A 16178-nucleotide genomic window follows, 5' to 3' on the forward strand; every position below is an offset into this window, starting at 1 on the left:
ACTGGAATCTTCTCCTAATAGGCAATCTTTAATTTGACGTTTTAGATTTTGAAATTCTTCATTATGAATGCATGTATACCAGTGGCGTGCCATGGAAATCTCCCTGTTTTTATCGCACAGCCTTACTTACGTTTGTGCAAGCAGGAGTAGGTGACGTCATGCCGAGTCCCCTTGTATCCTGTTCAGTGGTGGCTCGTCACATGCTGTATCTCTACCGCACAGTCCATACTTGAACGTGTGCAATGAGTGTTTGAGAATGAGAACACTGCTCACATGTAACTATAGACTGTGCGATAGAGATACAGTATCTGACCAGCTGCCACTGATTCTGTTTATTTCATAATCAACAAATTCAAGATGCTATAAACTCAAATTTGCGAGGGACCGGGATAGGTTGCCAATTTTGGTGGAACCGTTTTAACAATGAACTCAGATAAATTGACAAATTCTGATTGGCAAAGAAACGATCCACCTGGAGTCACATACATCCAACACCGGGACAGGGAATGAACTCATGACCCCTCGGTTGCATTACACACTGAGCTATTCTGCTGGTTATGTAGTACAAATGTTTTTTGATATGATAGAGTTTATGCATTAAAAATATAAAGTGGCTTATCTAGCAGTCCGCTAGCATCACGATATTGATCATTACATTTTTTTGACATTTATTTTGTTTTTTTTTTTTGCAGGTGGTGGATAGGGATTGTAGTGGGCTGTTGGCGGCGCACTATCGCCTGGACTCTCAACCCCATGTTAACCCCTTGCGGGAAGTGCTCGTCGGTGATAAGCGCGTTTACCTCGTATTTCCCCGCTCGTATGGCGATTTACATTCGCACGTGCGCGCGCGCAAGAGGTTACGCGAACCGGACGCGCGCAGACTCTTCAGACAAATGGCAGAAACGGTGCACAGCTGTCACGAGCGTGGCATAGTACTCCGAGATCTCAAACTTAGGAAGTTCGTCTTTGCGGATCCACAAAGGTGAGCGTTTTTTTTTTTTTTTTTTTTTTTTTTTTATTATACACATACTCCTATTTATCGTTGAAATCATTATCAGTGTGTCGGTTGCATTTCGAGTGCAGCGCATCGGTTGCCTCACGCGCTGTCGAGCGTGTGGCAATTGCAAAATACCCAACTAGGCAGCGGTCAGGGCACCTCCACAACTGTGGGAAAATTCTAAACATTTCAATATCTGGTCTTTCGCAACGTCTCCGATCTTATCGACCTTGAAACTGCTCTCCGGTCCATTTAATTTCATGTACGCATTTTAATTACAAAATATCCCTCCCCCCTCTCCTTTGTGTCGGTCGTGAAACGCGTTGCGTTATGTTGTATTTGTACTCGGCACTAATAAAATTTATGAAACATTTTCTGTAACTGTTCAAATATCGATATACATATATGAAATTCAGAGTTTGTTAAAAAAAATTGAACTTTTTCAGAAATTTTGTATGGGGGGGTACTTTGATCCCCAGCTCCGCTCCTTTCCGAAAATCCAGGGCTTGGGGTCGTAGAGACGGAGCATTTTAGGCGAAGTCACAGTCGTAAAAAATCAACTGACTCCGATTGCTTTCTATTATTTTCTTTCATTAATAATATTACGGTATGTGTCAACTAGAGTCTCCAACTTTATTGAATTATAATCCACTAATATATTGACATTTAATGATTTCTTTATAAATATCATGAATTTTTAAATTACATTACAAATAAAATCGTTGAATTGCACATATTTTAATGTGTTGTGTCTCCGTATCCGTCTCATACTTTTTTTTTATTAAACTGATTTGTTTGTGTATGAAATGCATATACAAACACTATGAATGCACTTATTTTATATTTTTCATTATTCAATTAATTGGGTTACATGTTAATTTTTTTAATTCCTTTAATTTTTTTATTATATTTTGAATTTCGTTATTTTCATTACTAATAATTTTATACATTGACAAAATAAATCGATCTTACTAAAGTTGGCGTCGAAGTTTTTTTGAAATGTCTCCACAGCTCTGCAAAAGTCATAGTATACCAAATATGTTGGTTTTAAATTGAAAACTATATTTCGTAGATACGTAGAAAGTTTAAATTAATTCTATAAATAATTGTTATCATCAGTTGTACTTACTTTTATTACGTTTTTTTTAAGTATTTAACATTTAAAAAGAAAAAAGTTGTTTACACCCGGTATGACGAAAATGATACAATAGGACCGCGTGACCCTATACAAATCTAATAAAAATTTCATTACTTACCAGAATTTTGTAACATTTCATCAATCATATCAGCGGGGATATCTCTCGCACTACCTCCATACCTATTTTCCTTCGGTGTGTAAATATAACTTATATATATGTAAGTATGTACATACATATATACGAGTATATTGGAGGTTGCTTAACTCTCAGCGCGGCTATGAAGAGTTGCCTAATCGTCTTCTTCGATTTTGTGTGTATACGCGATTGCGTACTCATTCAGTTTTTTGAATGAACGATATCTGCTGGGGGAAACTGATTTGTACACAGATGAATTATTATATCAACCGGTCGGTCTTCTTCGGGTTTGGTTTTGAAAGACGCAACTTATCGCGCACACACCTGCATGGGAATTCTGTTCAGTCGCATCCTCCCTTCTGAAACCCATTGAAAAGTTTTGAGGTCAAGGGCGATTTGTCTTCGAGGGGAAAGAAGCACCCTATCTAATTCGAATCCGACACTTTTGTTCGAATCGAGGTCACGCTATCTGATCTCTCTCTCTCTCTCTCTCTGGGTTCTCATATTGTAAATTGATCATTATTCTCAATCTCCGGTGCAACGATTTCCTTTTCGCTCAGGTGAAATTGATGTGTGTGTGTCGGCGATAGTTTGACCTCATATGGTGTCAAGGTGTGCTCGTCACCCGACGGCCAAGTCGATTGAACTTGACACGACCACGCCTCTCCTCATCATCGTCTTGGTCGAGTGTTGCTGGTACTGCTGCTGCCGCTGACGACGACGACGATGATGATGATGATGGTCGACGAAATTCCGCTGGCACTGACCGAGAACGTCACATGCCAACGCATCCCTCGTTCGTGTCCATTCACACCGACCGGACTGGACCGGTCACAGTTCGAAAATAATCTTGTTGATTATCCCTGGATCAGATTATACACATACATGTGTATCTGTATCTATCTATAACGAATCTTAGTGTGTAATTGCGAAACGCATTCATTTCGAATACAAATTTAGTGCATAAAACTACACATGCACGTTTCGACACCTCTTATCAAACATTTTATTTTGCAATGGATGTTTGTATTTTATTTTTATTTCCTTTTTTATCGTTCAATATGATAAAGATTTCTTTATAATGTTTCACTTTTTTGTCATTTGATGAAATATATTAAATAAAATTCTACTCGACACGTTTCATCTTATACATTCATATTTTATCAATGGATGGCGTATTGTGATCGTGAGAAAATTCTACTTCGAGATTTTGACTGATTTGTATCTACATACATAGGTTATATTGATCCATTTTCATGGGTTTTATTTTAAATTGAACCTACAAGATTCGTGGAAAATTTATGTTACAATGTTACAGTGATTTCATAGTAGCAGTGAAAGTATACTTTCACTTGCGATTTATGCAATCCATATTCTGAATATTTTTTGCATTTACTTCTGTTACTTCTATTAATGTTGTGTCGTCTTTTTTACATCCCAACAAAAATTTTTTGGACACCTCATTGTATAAATGTTTCTTTACATCAGAAGGCTATTTAATGATGTTAGACCAACTTTTGCAGTTTGTTTAAATACAGCTTCGTTTGGAGACCGTTGGATTCCTGAATGGAATGCCCTATTTTACATAAATTGGAGAGTCCAATTGGTGCTGCTATGATGTAGCATCCAATCTGTCGCATGTTTTCAATGTTGAGATTTCTGTCATATGCATTCACCGACTGAGTTGTCATTATATGTTTATCAGTGAAAGTATAAAATCACTAGGGAATATAGTTTCACTGTAAAATTTATTCATATCAGTGGCGTGCCGTGGAAATTCCCTGTTTTTATCGCCCAGCTGCACTTACATGTGCGCGAGCAGGATACAAGGGGACTCGGTATGACGTCACCTATGCGATAAAAACTGGGAGATTTCCACGGCACGCCACTGATATATATGTCTAATAGAATTTTATTTCGTAGAGAGCATTCCTACTATCTAGTGTTGTGTAAATCTGTAGAATTGTCATAAATTGAATAGGGAATTATAATGTATTATTAATGTGACTTTTGTCGAAATACGTAGCTGCTTAAATTTTCTTTTATGACGAAATTCCTTAACGATTTGTTCTTACAAATTGAGCGTAAACTCAAAAGCGATATTGTATAAATTCTATCGAAGGGCAAGTTAGCAGTTAATGAGAAAATTGAAATACAGCGTTCTTTTGTCAAGTGTAGGTGTCTGGTTTCATACTTTGCAATATAATAAAAAAGGCATTTAAGTGTGTATTATTATGAAAATGCCTTTGTTGTGCGACACGAATGACCCTAAATTTTTGAATACATACATGCAAGTAATGTGTGTGTGACGGATTTTCAAATTGACTAATTTAGCAAAGCCCATTGTTTACGCGGTGCGGTGTGCGCTTTTCGGCACAATGGCTCCTTCGGTTATCATTCGCGAGTTTCGCCGACCCAATCAAACACATCCAAGGTAAAACCGCCATTATCATTTCATTTTTGATTTGGATTTGGGTAAGGGGGCCAAGATCTCCGCGCCGGCATCGTGACGTTTTCGTAAAACCAGTCTGCTACTTGCTCACGGGACCGTAACGCATAATTTCGTCGGACTGGTTCGATCCAAAATAAAGACAACATTGCGGTACACCCGGAGTGCACCTCAATTATTTTCGGGTACCTTACGCATCTTCGCTATATGTGGAACGCCAATGAATTTAGTACCGTCTTAATAAATACACGTAAAAATTTTCGTTGTAAAATCGAGCCCGAGCTCCCGGCCCTCGAGCATGCTTTGCCGTCTTGAGCGACTTAGTTAAATTAAACTGAAAACGTACAAGTTTTCCGGTCTCTTTCATGTTTTATTAAGACTTCCGCGACTTGCGTGCCGCAATTGGAGGTAATTTTGCTTAATGGAACTAACCCACGTGAACGTTTTCTTCCATCAGCCATGTTTTTTTGTGCAATTAAAAAGATTCATGTAGGCCGATTCCATTACTATTATAAGATGCTCAGAATATAACAAGGCAGTAAAATAGCGCACGCGATGAGATTTCAGCTCGGATAATTTTATACGCGAAGGATACAGGAAGCAATTCAGACGAGCGCAGTCATCGAACTTCTTGACATTGGCTAAAAATTCAACATTAGATATTTAGTTTTGCAAAATAGATCCAACATGAATATTTTTTGATGTATTTTCGGAGATTCACACAAACATACAAACAAATATATCGACGGACTTTCGTCTTTATGCGGTATAATGTTTCACTGAAAATAATTGCATGTTGCGAAAAGTGCCAAAACTAACGCCATATGCGAATGTTGAAACGGAGACAATTTTGCTTGCTATTGTAATTCGTACGCGTTCTCCCACGGTTTTTTGTTAAATGCAAGCGCAATATGATCGTTTCTGTTAACTATTATTTTATTGTTTATAAATAAACACTTGCATTTTTGTTGCTAATTTGTTACGTCAGCATATTAAATTTCCTCGTTAGTCGGTTTACATGTGTGTAGAATTTTTCATAATACTATATATGTATGTATAATACGACACTGGAAATTATCCGGTTTCGTTAAATTGAATTTAATTGCGTTGCCCAAGTGCAATGTCTAAATTGCACGCAATTTTAATTTTGGTCGATATCGATCGATTTTATGGTTAGGTCGAATCGATTGTTACCTCGTTACATTGTCCGGTGTGGGTGTATGCTACGCTATTTATATGTAAGTGCTTCAATTTCGACACATAATACGGACAAACCCGACTCGCTTGTAAGGAGCCTTTGTAAAAGTTGTTCTCTATTGCCCACGCTCAAAGCTGCTGGTATCGTGCAAAAGCCAGAAAAGCTTTTCGCAAGGGACAAGCCGAATCAAAGATGAACTCTCCGTATATGTATGTAGTCTCTACGGGAATGAGAGGGATTTACATGTATGTATGTATAATAGTAATAGGTACACTTACGGACGTAGCGTGCAGGGTGGATTTCTAAAGTTTCTCAATTTTTTCTAAAAGTTAATGTTTAATATTGCTAGCTTGTTTTGGATGGACGTTGTGAGTACGTTTTCTGCGCCATGTTATTGTTGTGTTGCTGCTTGCGCTAACGGTACTTTTTTTCTGCAAGCTTGGTTCAATAACACCGTTTTCGATCTCCGAACGCGGTTTAATCGCCACGGATTTGTGCAGTAGCGTTTTAGTGTATCGTAAATTTTCTTTCGCAATGAAATACTTCATCCAAAAGGACAAAACGAATCGGCGGAACTCGTTTTCGCTCGAGTGTTTTTCTCAAGCACGTCTATCCTCTGACGTCACGCTTAAATATGAATTTTCAAAAGGCGATTTTAATGATTGTTTCTGTTTACACAAGAGGCAAATCTCATTATTACACTTGTCCGCATTTACGACGGACTAATTGCTGAAATTACCACATCGGTAAACGTTCCGTGTCCATTACACTTTGACCATAAGGGGTGCGTAATGTGAATTATGGACGATTTCGCGCTTCACCTCATGCGAAAAGATTTTTATACCAGTCTATATGCAACATCTACACGTCTATTGATGTTGAACAAAAAAGTATATTAATTACCATCGGACACACATTGAAAAGTTCGTCATTGAATTCGCGATTCTTCTTCGTCATCGTCGGCGATCAATGTGCAAAAGTATAATACACACTATCAATGTACAACGCCTTCATTTGCAAAGAATAATTAAAAACATTAGAGAATGTATCACATCTTATGTTACTGAAGATGACGTTGTAAATCCTGCCAGGTCATCAATATTGTGGCATCGTTGCGAAACCTGTATGTACAGACAACTGCGTACAAATATGTACATGTATAATACAATGTACTTTTATATATAAGTGTATACACATGTGTATACATATTAGATTTTAACTTTTAATGAAAATTCTGTGTCCTTGTAGGGGAGATGGGAATCACTTAGGTAGATTCGAAGCACAGAGGTATCAGTTCAAAGGAACAGGACCAGTTTAGACATCGCCGCCCCCTTTGAAAGCTTGAAGTTGGAGCACACAACCGACCCACCCCAGAAAAGCTTTTTGCATAAGGAGAGGGAGGTAAAGGGAGCTTGCACAAAGGGCGGCCGATACAAACACACGCGAACAATGAGAAGTGTTACCTCACAATGGGATGCAAAACTCTCCCGAGTTTCTCGAAAAAGAAATACATATGTACATACGTCGAAATTTCCACACTTGGACTCATCGATGGGGTTAAATCGAGTCGCATTGTGAATTCGGCAGGATGTTACATCTTCCATCCGGATTTTTTAATCTATTCATTGGCCGCGGCTGTGAACAAATCACGTCGCGGATGTAAACCTCATTGTTTCACCGGTGAGCATTTCCTTTCCACTTACTATAATCCTATTGGGACGTGTTGCCACACACTGGAGTGAATCACCGTATGTTTATTATTATTCAGTAACTGTGCATATTTTTTTCGGTGAAAATGTACATAAATTATTCCGCCGCGTGTTTTTGCAAGTTTTCCTGCACGACGACACACGCACAACAAGGAAAAAGAAAACAAATACGTCTTGTCGGCGAACGTGTCAATGTGACACCTCGCCGTTGTTTACCCAAAACTTTGACTAATTCTACTTCCTTTCGACAACTTCGCCATTTCTTTATGTGGCAGAAGATACGCTTTAAATTCGACCGGATATGCCGGTCCGGTGTGCCTTACAACCGATGGTCAAATTGTGTAATTTATTGCTTCGAATTCCATACATGCGACTATTCGGCGGATACGTTAAATATATCCCATTTAGAACTGACACAAAGGACGAACCGTGAATGATGGATTGATTTGTCAGGTAAAGGACAAATTTCGGCGTCCTTTTTCGGACGCGTCGCAAAGGAACAAAACGGATTCTAAATTGGTGGAAGAACACTTTCGAGTCTATTTAATTTGAAAGACTATTTCCCGTGTACGTATTTATTGGTAATGGATTCATAAATCAGGAGTGATGTTCCTTTATTATATACAAACGTTTCAGGGCTAGAGGAAGTGCATGTTGAGCTTTGATTGGAGGATCATAAATATTCAAAGCGGATGCTCGTTCGCCAACTTACGGCAATTACAGACAAGTTATGTTTAATTTATCCTGGAATACGCGTTTAATACGTGCCTTTGGGTTGGGGTGACCACGTGTCGCGCACGTGCCGCGGCACTGAAGCGGCACACGACCGCGCACGCCGGTTGCACAATTGACCCGAAGTCGCATGTTGCAGGTGCTCATTGCGAAATTTCCTTCCGCCTCTTCTCTTTCTCTCGCTCATTCACTCTGTTCCTCGTCCGTGAACTTGTGCCACGTGTAAAACCACCGGAACAATGCACTCTACGTTACAAATCTACCCTTCGCAGTGACAAACAGGTCGTTCTCCTCGGGATCGATGAAATCTACCCTTCCAACTTTCGCTCCCCCCTTCCCCAAACAAACACTCCTAGCAAAAGTTTCGGCATCGCTCTTGCATCAAAGGTTTTCGCGGATAAATAGAGGGAAATTGGTGTAATAACTTAATACAGTGCTTAAGTGCAATTTCCTTCGTTTCGCGGCATGTTCGAGCATTGTTTTTCTTGGCACACAGCGTCATTCACCAACTATTGGCAAAGCATCCTAGCGTTAGCGTAATGTTGTAAAAAAAATGTCTAGCATATTCATTGTTGAGTGTGAATTGAAAGACTGCTTTTTATAGTCTGCGCCTATAATAAAAACGGAGAATTTCGCGATTTTGCCAAGTGTCCTCAATACTCTCCGCATATTTGGCATATGATGGCTACTGATATTCGGCGTGTTGTACAATAGTTTTGGGTGTTTTGCAACAGTCTCCCGTTTTTATCGGTCCACAGGGACGATGTTGATTTCTTTCGACGGCGATCGTTACAGATCATATTCGGGAGATGATGAAAGAGCGCCAGAACGGACGTCGAACGACGGTCGAGGTGTTGTAATCCCTCGGGTTGCCCAACTGATGGTCTTTCTGTTCGGTTCGGTTCCCCTGCGCTCGCCAGCCGCTCTTCGTTTCGAAACCACACTTTTTATAGGCAAATCCGGTGTATGTATAGTGCACGCACCCAGATTTAAACTTGACCGCCCTTATGTACTTACCTGAACGACGCCAAGGTACGTAGGTATCTCAGTTCTGTCTACGTTAGCCCTTTCGCACTCCGGTTTTGCGTTACAAAGTCAACTAGAGTGAGCCGGCCTTGAGTGGAAACGCGGTAGCATGGGTAGATGTAATCTAACTCCCCTCACTGATTCTGTTCTGAGTGCGTGTAGGAGACACACTTGAACCCTAATTAAATCGTAAATCTTCGTCCTAAACAAGATAGTTTTACATATGTATTATCATTTACAGCCATTCACTATCCACTGCTGATTGAACGCCTCCAGAACACGCTTCCACTCGTCTTGCTTTACACAACTCTCATCCATCTCATCCCAACCATTTTCCTAATTTCGTCTACCCATCTTCCTTTTACCCTTTTACATTCACTCGGGTAACGTTATAGCACTTATTTTGTCTGCCTTTCGTCCATTCCTCTACGCCCATTTCCATTTCAATCTCTTCAACCTCATCCACTATATTTGTCATACTTCTCACCCACATATTCTGCTTCTGATCTTTCTTCGTTATGCTGAGCATACACCGTCCCATATTTATTGTTTGCATTGGACTTTGTGTAGCATCTTGGCTTCCATACGTCATCACTGGCAAAACACATTGATAACCCATACTATTTCATTGGCTTTAAATGTATAGAAAGTATTTAAAAAATGCTCTTTGAACCCTCATTTCTAAAGTGTACATACATATGTATGTACCAAGTTTTGGATAGCTTTTGTGATTATTTTCAATTGAACCCTTTGACAAAAACCCGGTAGTTCGCCATTGGGTACAATTGAAAGTGTTCCTTTTTATTATTAAAAAGATTGTCTGCTTCGTTGGCCATGTAGGTACATATAATAAAGACTGACCCTGCCCTTCAATAAACCATTCATATTACCATTGAATCCAATTAGAATTCCTCGCCGGGATGGGTTCGCAAACTGAAACACATTCCAAGATCGAAAAGTATGCGCAAGAAAAAATTAAAACAGGCAGAGTGTGGCTTACAATGATTTTGATCGATTGTGCGTAAAAATCGTACCGTCATCCATCATTTTTGATTTTTTTGTGAAATTGATACGTAAGCTTGTTCACATGTGTACGAGAGAGTGCACGAACGTCATTGACCCCCCCCGAGGGAGAGGCTCGGGCGTGTAGTAGGTAGTCCAGGATCATCGGATGTCTTCTCAATGACTCACGCACTTCACAGCTATGCCGGCGATCTCGTAAGGATCGTCTGAGAAATGTCTGTCATAGTGACGTCACGCTCGATACCAGTTTTTTCAGCACAGCGTCCGTCTGATTCATACATTCCTTGAAAAAAATGTTTACATATGTACGTCCACGTGTCGTACAATGGGCACGTGCACTTTTGACGAAATTGTCAATTACGAAATTTGAACTGGACGCGTGTGTTTGCGTGTTCCGGTCGGTCCATCTAGTTTTGTAACACTCGTGCATTTTATCAACGCGTTGCACAACGGATGCGATTGGGCGGCTGGGGACGTCGCCACGCCGATTTTCTTTCGTGCGACCGGAAGTCGCGTCTCGATCTTGAATCTGCCGGTTTTTATGGGAAAATCTCGATAGTCTTGAGAGCGTGCTCGAAGGCATTTTTTTATTTTATTTTCGTTTTAAATGGATGGTGTATAAATTAAGCGGTACATTATTTGGTTGGCCGTGGCCCGTTGTGCGTGCAATGATGCAATATTCGCCATGTCGCAATTTGGTGGGAGAGTTCACCGAACTTGCAAGTTAGAACGCTCTCTGTTAACTAGCCTATCCCGTATTTTTTGTGTCTATTGTAGTTCAAGACACGTCGAAAAGTCGTCCATCTTCAAGTCCTAGAATCCAATTAGCCGGTCTGTTCCGCAGTGCATGAAATTATCGGACCATAATTTATGACTCAAGAGGAACTGATTTGTTTTGCTACAAATTTTATCGTCGACGAGTGAGTGCATCGCATTTGCGGTCAACTGCTTCTTTTTTTCGCATCCGATCGATGACTCTTCTTATCTCGAATGTGCGAATGAATACGTATTTCATTCCGAGAACATCTCAATAGTGAGGATCGTATTATGTGTTGCTAATGTTTTGAAACCGCTGTGGTATCTAGATCGCGTAGGTAGGATGTGCTCCAGAGCACACTATATAAGAAGTCAACGACTTCGCCTACAATATGTACATCATACATATATGTACGTGTACTTCAATTAGCGGTACAATTTTGTCGGAATGGTTTCATCTCGTATTGAATTTTGTGGTCCCCCACACCTCTCCGCCCCCTTATCGCGCCATTTTTAAAAGGTGACCTTAATTATAGAATGAACTGCGGCTCGCTACAGAAGTGAGTCTGTTGCAATTTTGACCAAAGCGCGCGCTATGGTCCATTTTGCAATTATCGGGATGGTGCAACTTTGGATGTGTGTGTATGTTTTTTTTTTTGTAATGTCGTAATGGACAATTTGTTAATAAATTACGCATATATTTTTCAATGTTATATGTAGTGTATGTTTATTATCGGTGATGCTCTGTTTTTCAGTTTTAATTGGTAGCGGAGAGGAAAATGACTCGAGAATGATTGTCGAGGTCTCGAGCGGTAGCGGATGCGTTTCGGTATCCGCATCTGTAGTTAATGACCGTGCTGAAACACCAATTTTACGCTCATAATTTCAGACATGATTATGAGAGTTTAGATTAAATGCATCCGTAGCTATTTTGCACCTGAGGCATTCTCTAAGTTGGCCCCACCTTTGTAATTATTGCAGTTGGGTATCATTTTCGTATCGGATAAAAGCGTCATCGCGTCGTGACTCGATATTACGTTTTGTAACTTACAACCATGATGAAAGTTCATATGTTTGAGAGAACTAATTTAACGTTTTCGAATTAAAAAAGGCCGTTTTTATTGTTGTTGCGTATTTGAGTTGCATTATAGATTGGATCTGTTCGCTTTCTAATTAATATTTATACGGCTGTTTTATTTTTTTCGTACAATCAATTTCCAAACCATCAATTATTAAGTATAAAGAACACGCTTCTATATAATTCTCGTTCCCTTCACAAATTACAAAGGGAATGAGTTGTGTTGCATTTGTGCATTTTTTTTTCTGGGATGACGCTACTTCTCCCTGCTGCTTCTCCTGATGGGTTTACCCATTTCGCAAGTCATCTTGCAATTTATTTTCGCAAACATTGTGTATTTAGTATATTGCGTTCTTTGCAAGTGTGCACGGCCGTAATTCTTTTATATTTTATTTTCATAAATATGGGTACATTCTTATTATTGACGGTAGTGTCGCAACTATGTGTGTCCACACTCGTCCCATGTGCTCGCGTATTGCAGACTCCAGTTCGATCCAGCCTCAGGCGTTTAATTTGCAATCGGTTCGTTCGTTCAATACGTTCTCCGGCGGCAATCTCTGATTTAATTTGCTCTCTCTCTTTATATACTTCGACACTTCGATCAGATTTGATCGTGTGCTATACACACTTTAAAATTACGTGTGTACAACGATATTGGCAAACTTCGCTTCTGCATAACGTAATCGTATCCTTCTCGACACAATGCGTGCTATTGCGCTACGTGTCGTTTTCTAATCGTTCGTATATGGATTTTTGACGATTTTGGTCATTATTATTATGTGCGCTAATTGTGCTGCGTAATTGACGAGAGCTCTGAGATGTGCATGTGAGGCAATTACGCAATCTGTTAGTCGTTTAAATGGACTATTAAAAACCTTGCTAGCATCATCGGATTGTATGCAAGTGATAATTGTGGATACGATTTGAAGCTACTGTATGTTTGTATGTATAAACAAACAAGTGTTTCAAATTGAACATGTCCATACAACATACGTCCGGGTATCTCCATATCATACATATTTGCGACGCACTAAAAACCTAGTACACACAAATAATAAGCTAAATGTTCCTAAACATCTGCCATTTACCTGCCATGGTTCCATTGGCTATTTCCTCAATTTCTTTCCTTCACAGACCTGCACCACTTCTGTAGTAATATTGCGAATTACTTTCGACTCGTTTGTGTAACTTCTTGTATACAAAATGTCTCGTATATTATTAACGAAACATTTGATAGTTTGAGCAGTCATTTTGATTTACAGCAGTGATTATTTATTTATATTCAAAGCTAGGTCTTTCAACAAGTTTTTTTTATGATGAGCGTAGCCGTCAGCTTAATAAGAGTCTGACGTGTGCATTTCAAATCTTTGCTTGTTGCTATAATATATGTAATTCTGGTTTGACGCGTTCGCGAGTTTGTTTAACTAATTTCAAAGATTGCATTATCACCTTTTCCAGTTGTAACTGTCGACTCTTTTCACCTTGACTAGCTTGTTAGAAATAAATAGTTGAGCGTACACGATTAATAACTTCTCAATAGATCACTGCATGATCAACCGTGACTCACGCTCCATAATGACTTACAATTTTCTCTGGATGATAGTGATAAGATGGTGGGTAGACGGTCAATACCAGATTTGGTAGCCGACAACAAGACCAATGGGCGTATCGCGGAGGTCGGCGAATTAAACTCGACTAACAATATCCCGTGTAATAAATATCCGCCAGTGCGTTTTTATGCTTCGCCGAACTCGCTTAATTCGTTTTGTTATGGATTCGAATTCGCAAAAACTCACTTCTCGAAATTCCTCTTTGTTTTGAAAGACGTGTCCACAAACATGGTTGTTTGACGCACGCTGAGATCAGCGTCTCTCTCTGTCTCTTCTCTTTAAAAACAACATCTTGTGACGCGTTGTTTACCCGTCGTGATTTTATCCTTATTTACCGACTTCACTGTGTATTCGGTATCGAGTTTAATTATTATAATAGTAATGAGTCGTAAGGTGCGATATAATAATAAATCGCTTTGTTTTTAATACGTACGAACTCATTCTGTATACATATTTTACGTATTCAAAAACAGTGCATTCACATATCTAATCAGCGGAGTCACCTTTGAGTGATTTTGCGAAATGAAAAAACGCCGATAACGACGCCTCTTGCGTCAGTTTTTCGATAAAATAGATTTTTTTTAATATGTTTGAATACATTGCCGAAAATTGTTCCATTGATCACAATTTAATTTTCCCTTTTGTGCAAAACTTAAATTCGTTTATTTATTGTGGAACATGCTCGTTCGAGTGTCGTTCAATCATTGTGGGCGAAGCGGATACTTACCTTTCGAGTGCTGTTTTTTTTTTTTTTGGGCAGAGTAGCTGTAAAAGGTAGTGTCTCAGCAAAAAGTAAAAAAAAAATCTCGAGAGGATGATGCTGACCTCTCAAAATGGTTGAACTTTGTTTTTTCATTTATTTATTTATCTTTTGCGTTCAACCTAAAGAGCAATGTTTTTGTTCTTGATGCAGAGTAGAATTACCCTTTTTTATGACTGCATTTTGCAAATTTGCCACAGCAAAAGTCATAACCTTGTATCTTGCGTGTATGTCTTTTTTTTTACCTTTTCGTATAATGAACTTGAGCGAACAGTAGCCAACCATTTCAGACAATTTCGTCACGGTAGCGGTCAGATTGTATTTCTAACATCATTATACCTCCCTATTGAACTCACATTTTTTTCACACTTTCAAGATTTAAGTTTTGCATTGCGTTTACAAAAATTTTTTGTCAGCCTTTCGCGAACTCTAATGACAGTGGTTCGTATCTTATTTAGTTCCCGAAATACTTAAAATGGGAATCAATTGAAAGCTACAGTTGACACTTAAAAATGCATTTTTATAGAAATTTACCTCATACTTTTATAACAGTCTTATAATAACTTTTATTGTTGTGGTCGTCGCCTACTTTTTTTTACAGGGTTTATATATTTTTTAAACGAATTTACATGTCGCCTGAAAAGCGAAACCTATGGTTTTAAACTTGTACATGTATAAATTTATAGGTTAATTACATTCAAATAATGGTAATACATAGTAAGTAGGTTGATTGCAAATTTGGTGAGGAACTGTTTCAAAAATAAAACCTGATAAATTAGCAAACTCCGATAGAAATACTCGGGATAAATTCTTTTCAATCGAGGTCAAACCAAGGCTCGAACTAGGGACCGCTCGGTAGTCACCATTAACGCAACCACCGAACTATTGCTAGTTTTAACTACTGCTGGCTTTACATACTACATATATGTACATATGTTGATGCCAAAAATCGATCACTTGGGTTGGTTCTAAATTGGGTTGGTTAGTCATAAATAAATACGTAAAATGCATGGAACATTAATATTTTTGCGTGAAGAACCCTTGCACTGTAGAAAAATTGCCTTGCACGCACCTTTCATACGCGGAAAAGATGGTGACGTAACAAACAAAATTTTCTAATCGTACGTGTCAGTTCCTGGTGGCATTGAATGTCAGTTAAGTTTTTCGGCGACTTTTCACATTATCCTGACATTGAATCACTCAAATACCAATTATCGTGACGCGTTGCGATACGTTCGGTTGCGCAATGCATTTGGAGGTGGGAAAATTTTCGGCACGATTTAAATTCCACGCTTGTTCTATTCATTTCCGTATGGCGTTTATAATATACGTATATATTATACACACACATGAATTCGTTTGAAGGTCCCCCGATTGAATAGAATCTTGATAAAGAGCGAGGCGAGCGCTTCGATTGGTCTCGCGTGTCCTTTTTAAGTCAGATATTGTGGTTGAGGTCGCGCCGGTGTAATTCAGATGTTTTTTGATACGCGTATAGTACATACTATTTGTATACTTGCTTGTAGGTATGCGATTTTTGTCGGTCTCAAGTATGGTTCGCGATAA

General features: G+C 39.0%; 2 protein-coding genes across 2 annotated transcripts in view; one reads left to right on the forward strand and one right to left on the reverse strand.

Annotated features, from left to right (window-relative positions):
• The window catches only part of LOC143910247 (zinc finger MYM-type protein 1-like), a 396863-nt gene that overhangs the window by 301154 nt on the left and 79531 nt on the right, over positions 1 to 16178 (reverse strand). The gene's annotated exons all lie outside the window — the stretch shown is intronic.
• Positions 1 to 16178, forward strand: part of LOC143910974 (tribbles homolog 2-like) — a 61255-nt gene that overhangs the window by 14695 nt on the left and 30382 nt on the right. Inside the window, exon 2 of the mRNA XM_077429636.1 lies at positions 693 to 982. Within this exon, the coding sequence (XP_077285762.1) occupies positions 693 to 982 (290 nt within the window). The remainder of the gene's footprint in view (positions 1 to 692; positions 983 to 16178) is intronic.

The sequence above is a fragment of the Arctopsyche grandis genome, chromosome 4, assembly GCF_051622035.1.
Source record: "Arctopsyche grandis isolate Sample6627 chromosome 4, ASM5162203v2, whole genome shotgun sequence".
In the NCBI taxonomy this organism is placed as follows: domain Eukaryota; kingdom Metazoa; phylum Arthropoda; class Insecta; order Trichoptera; family Hydropsychidae; genus Arctopsyche; species Arctopsyche grandis.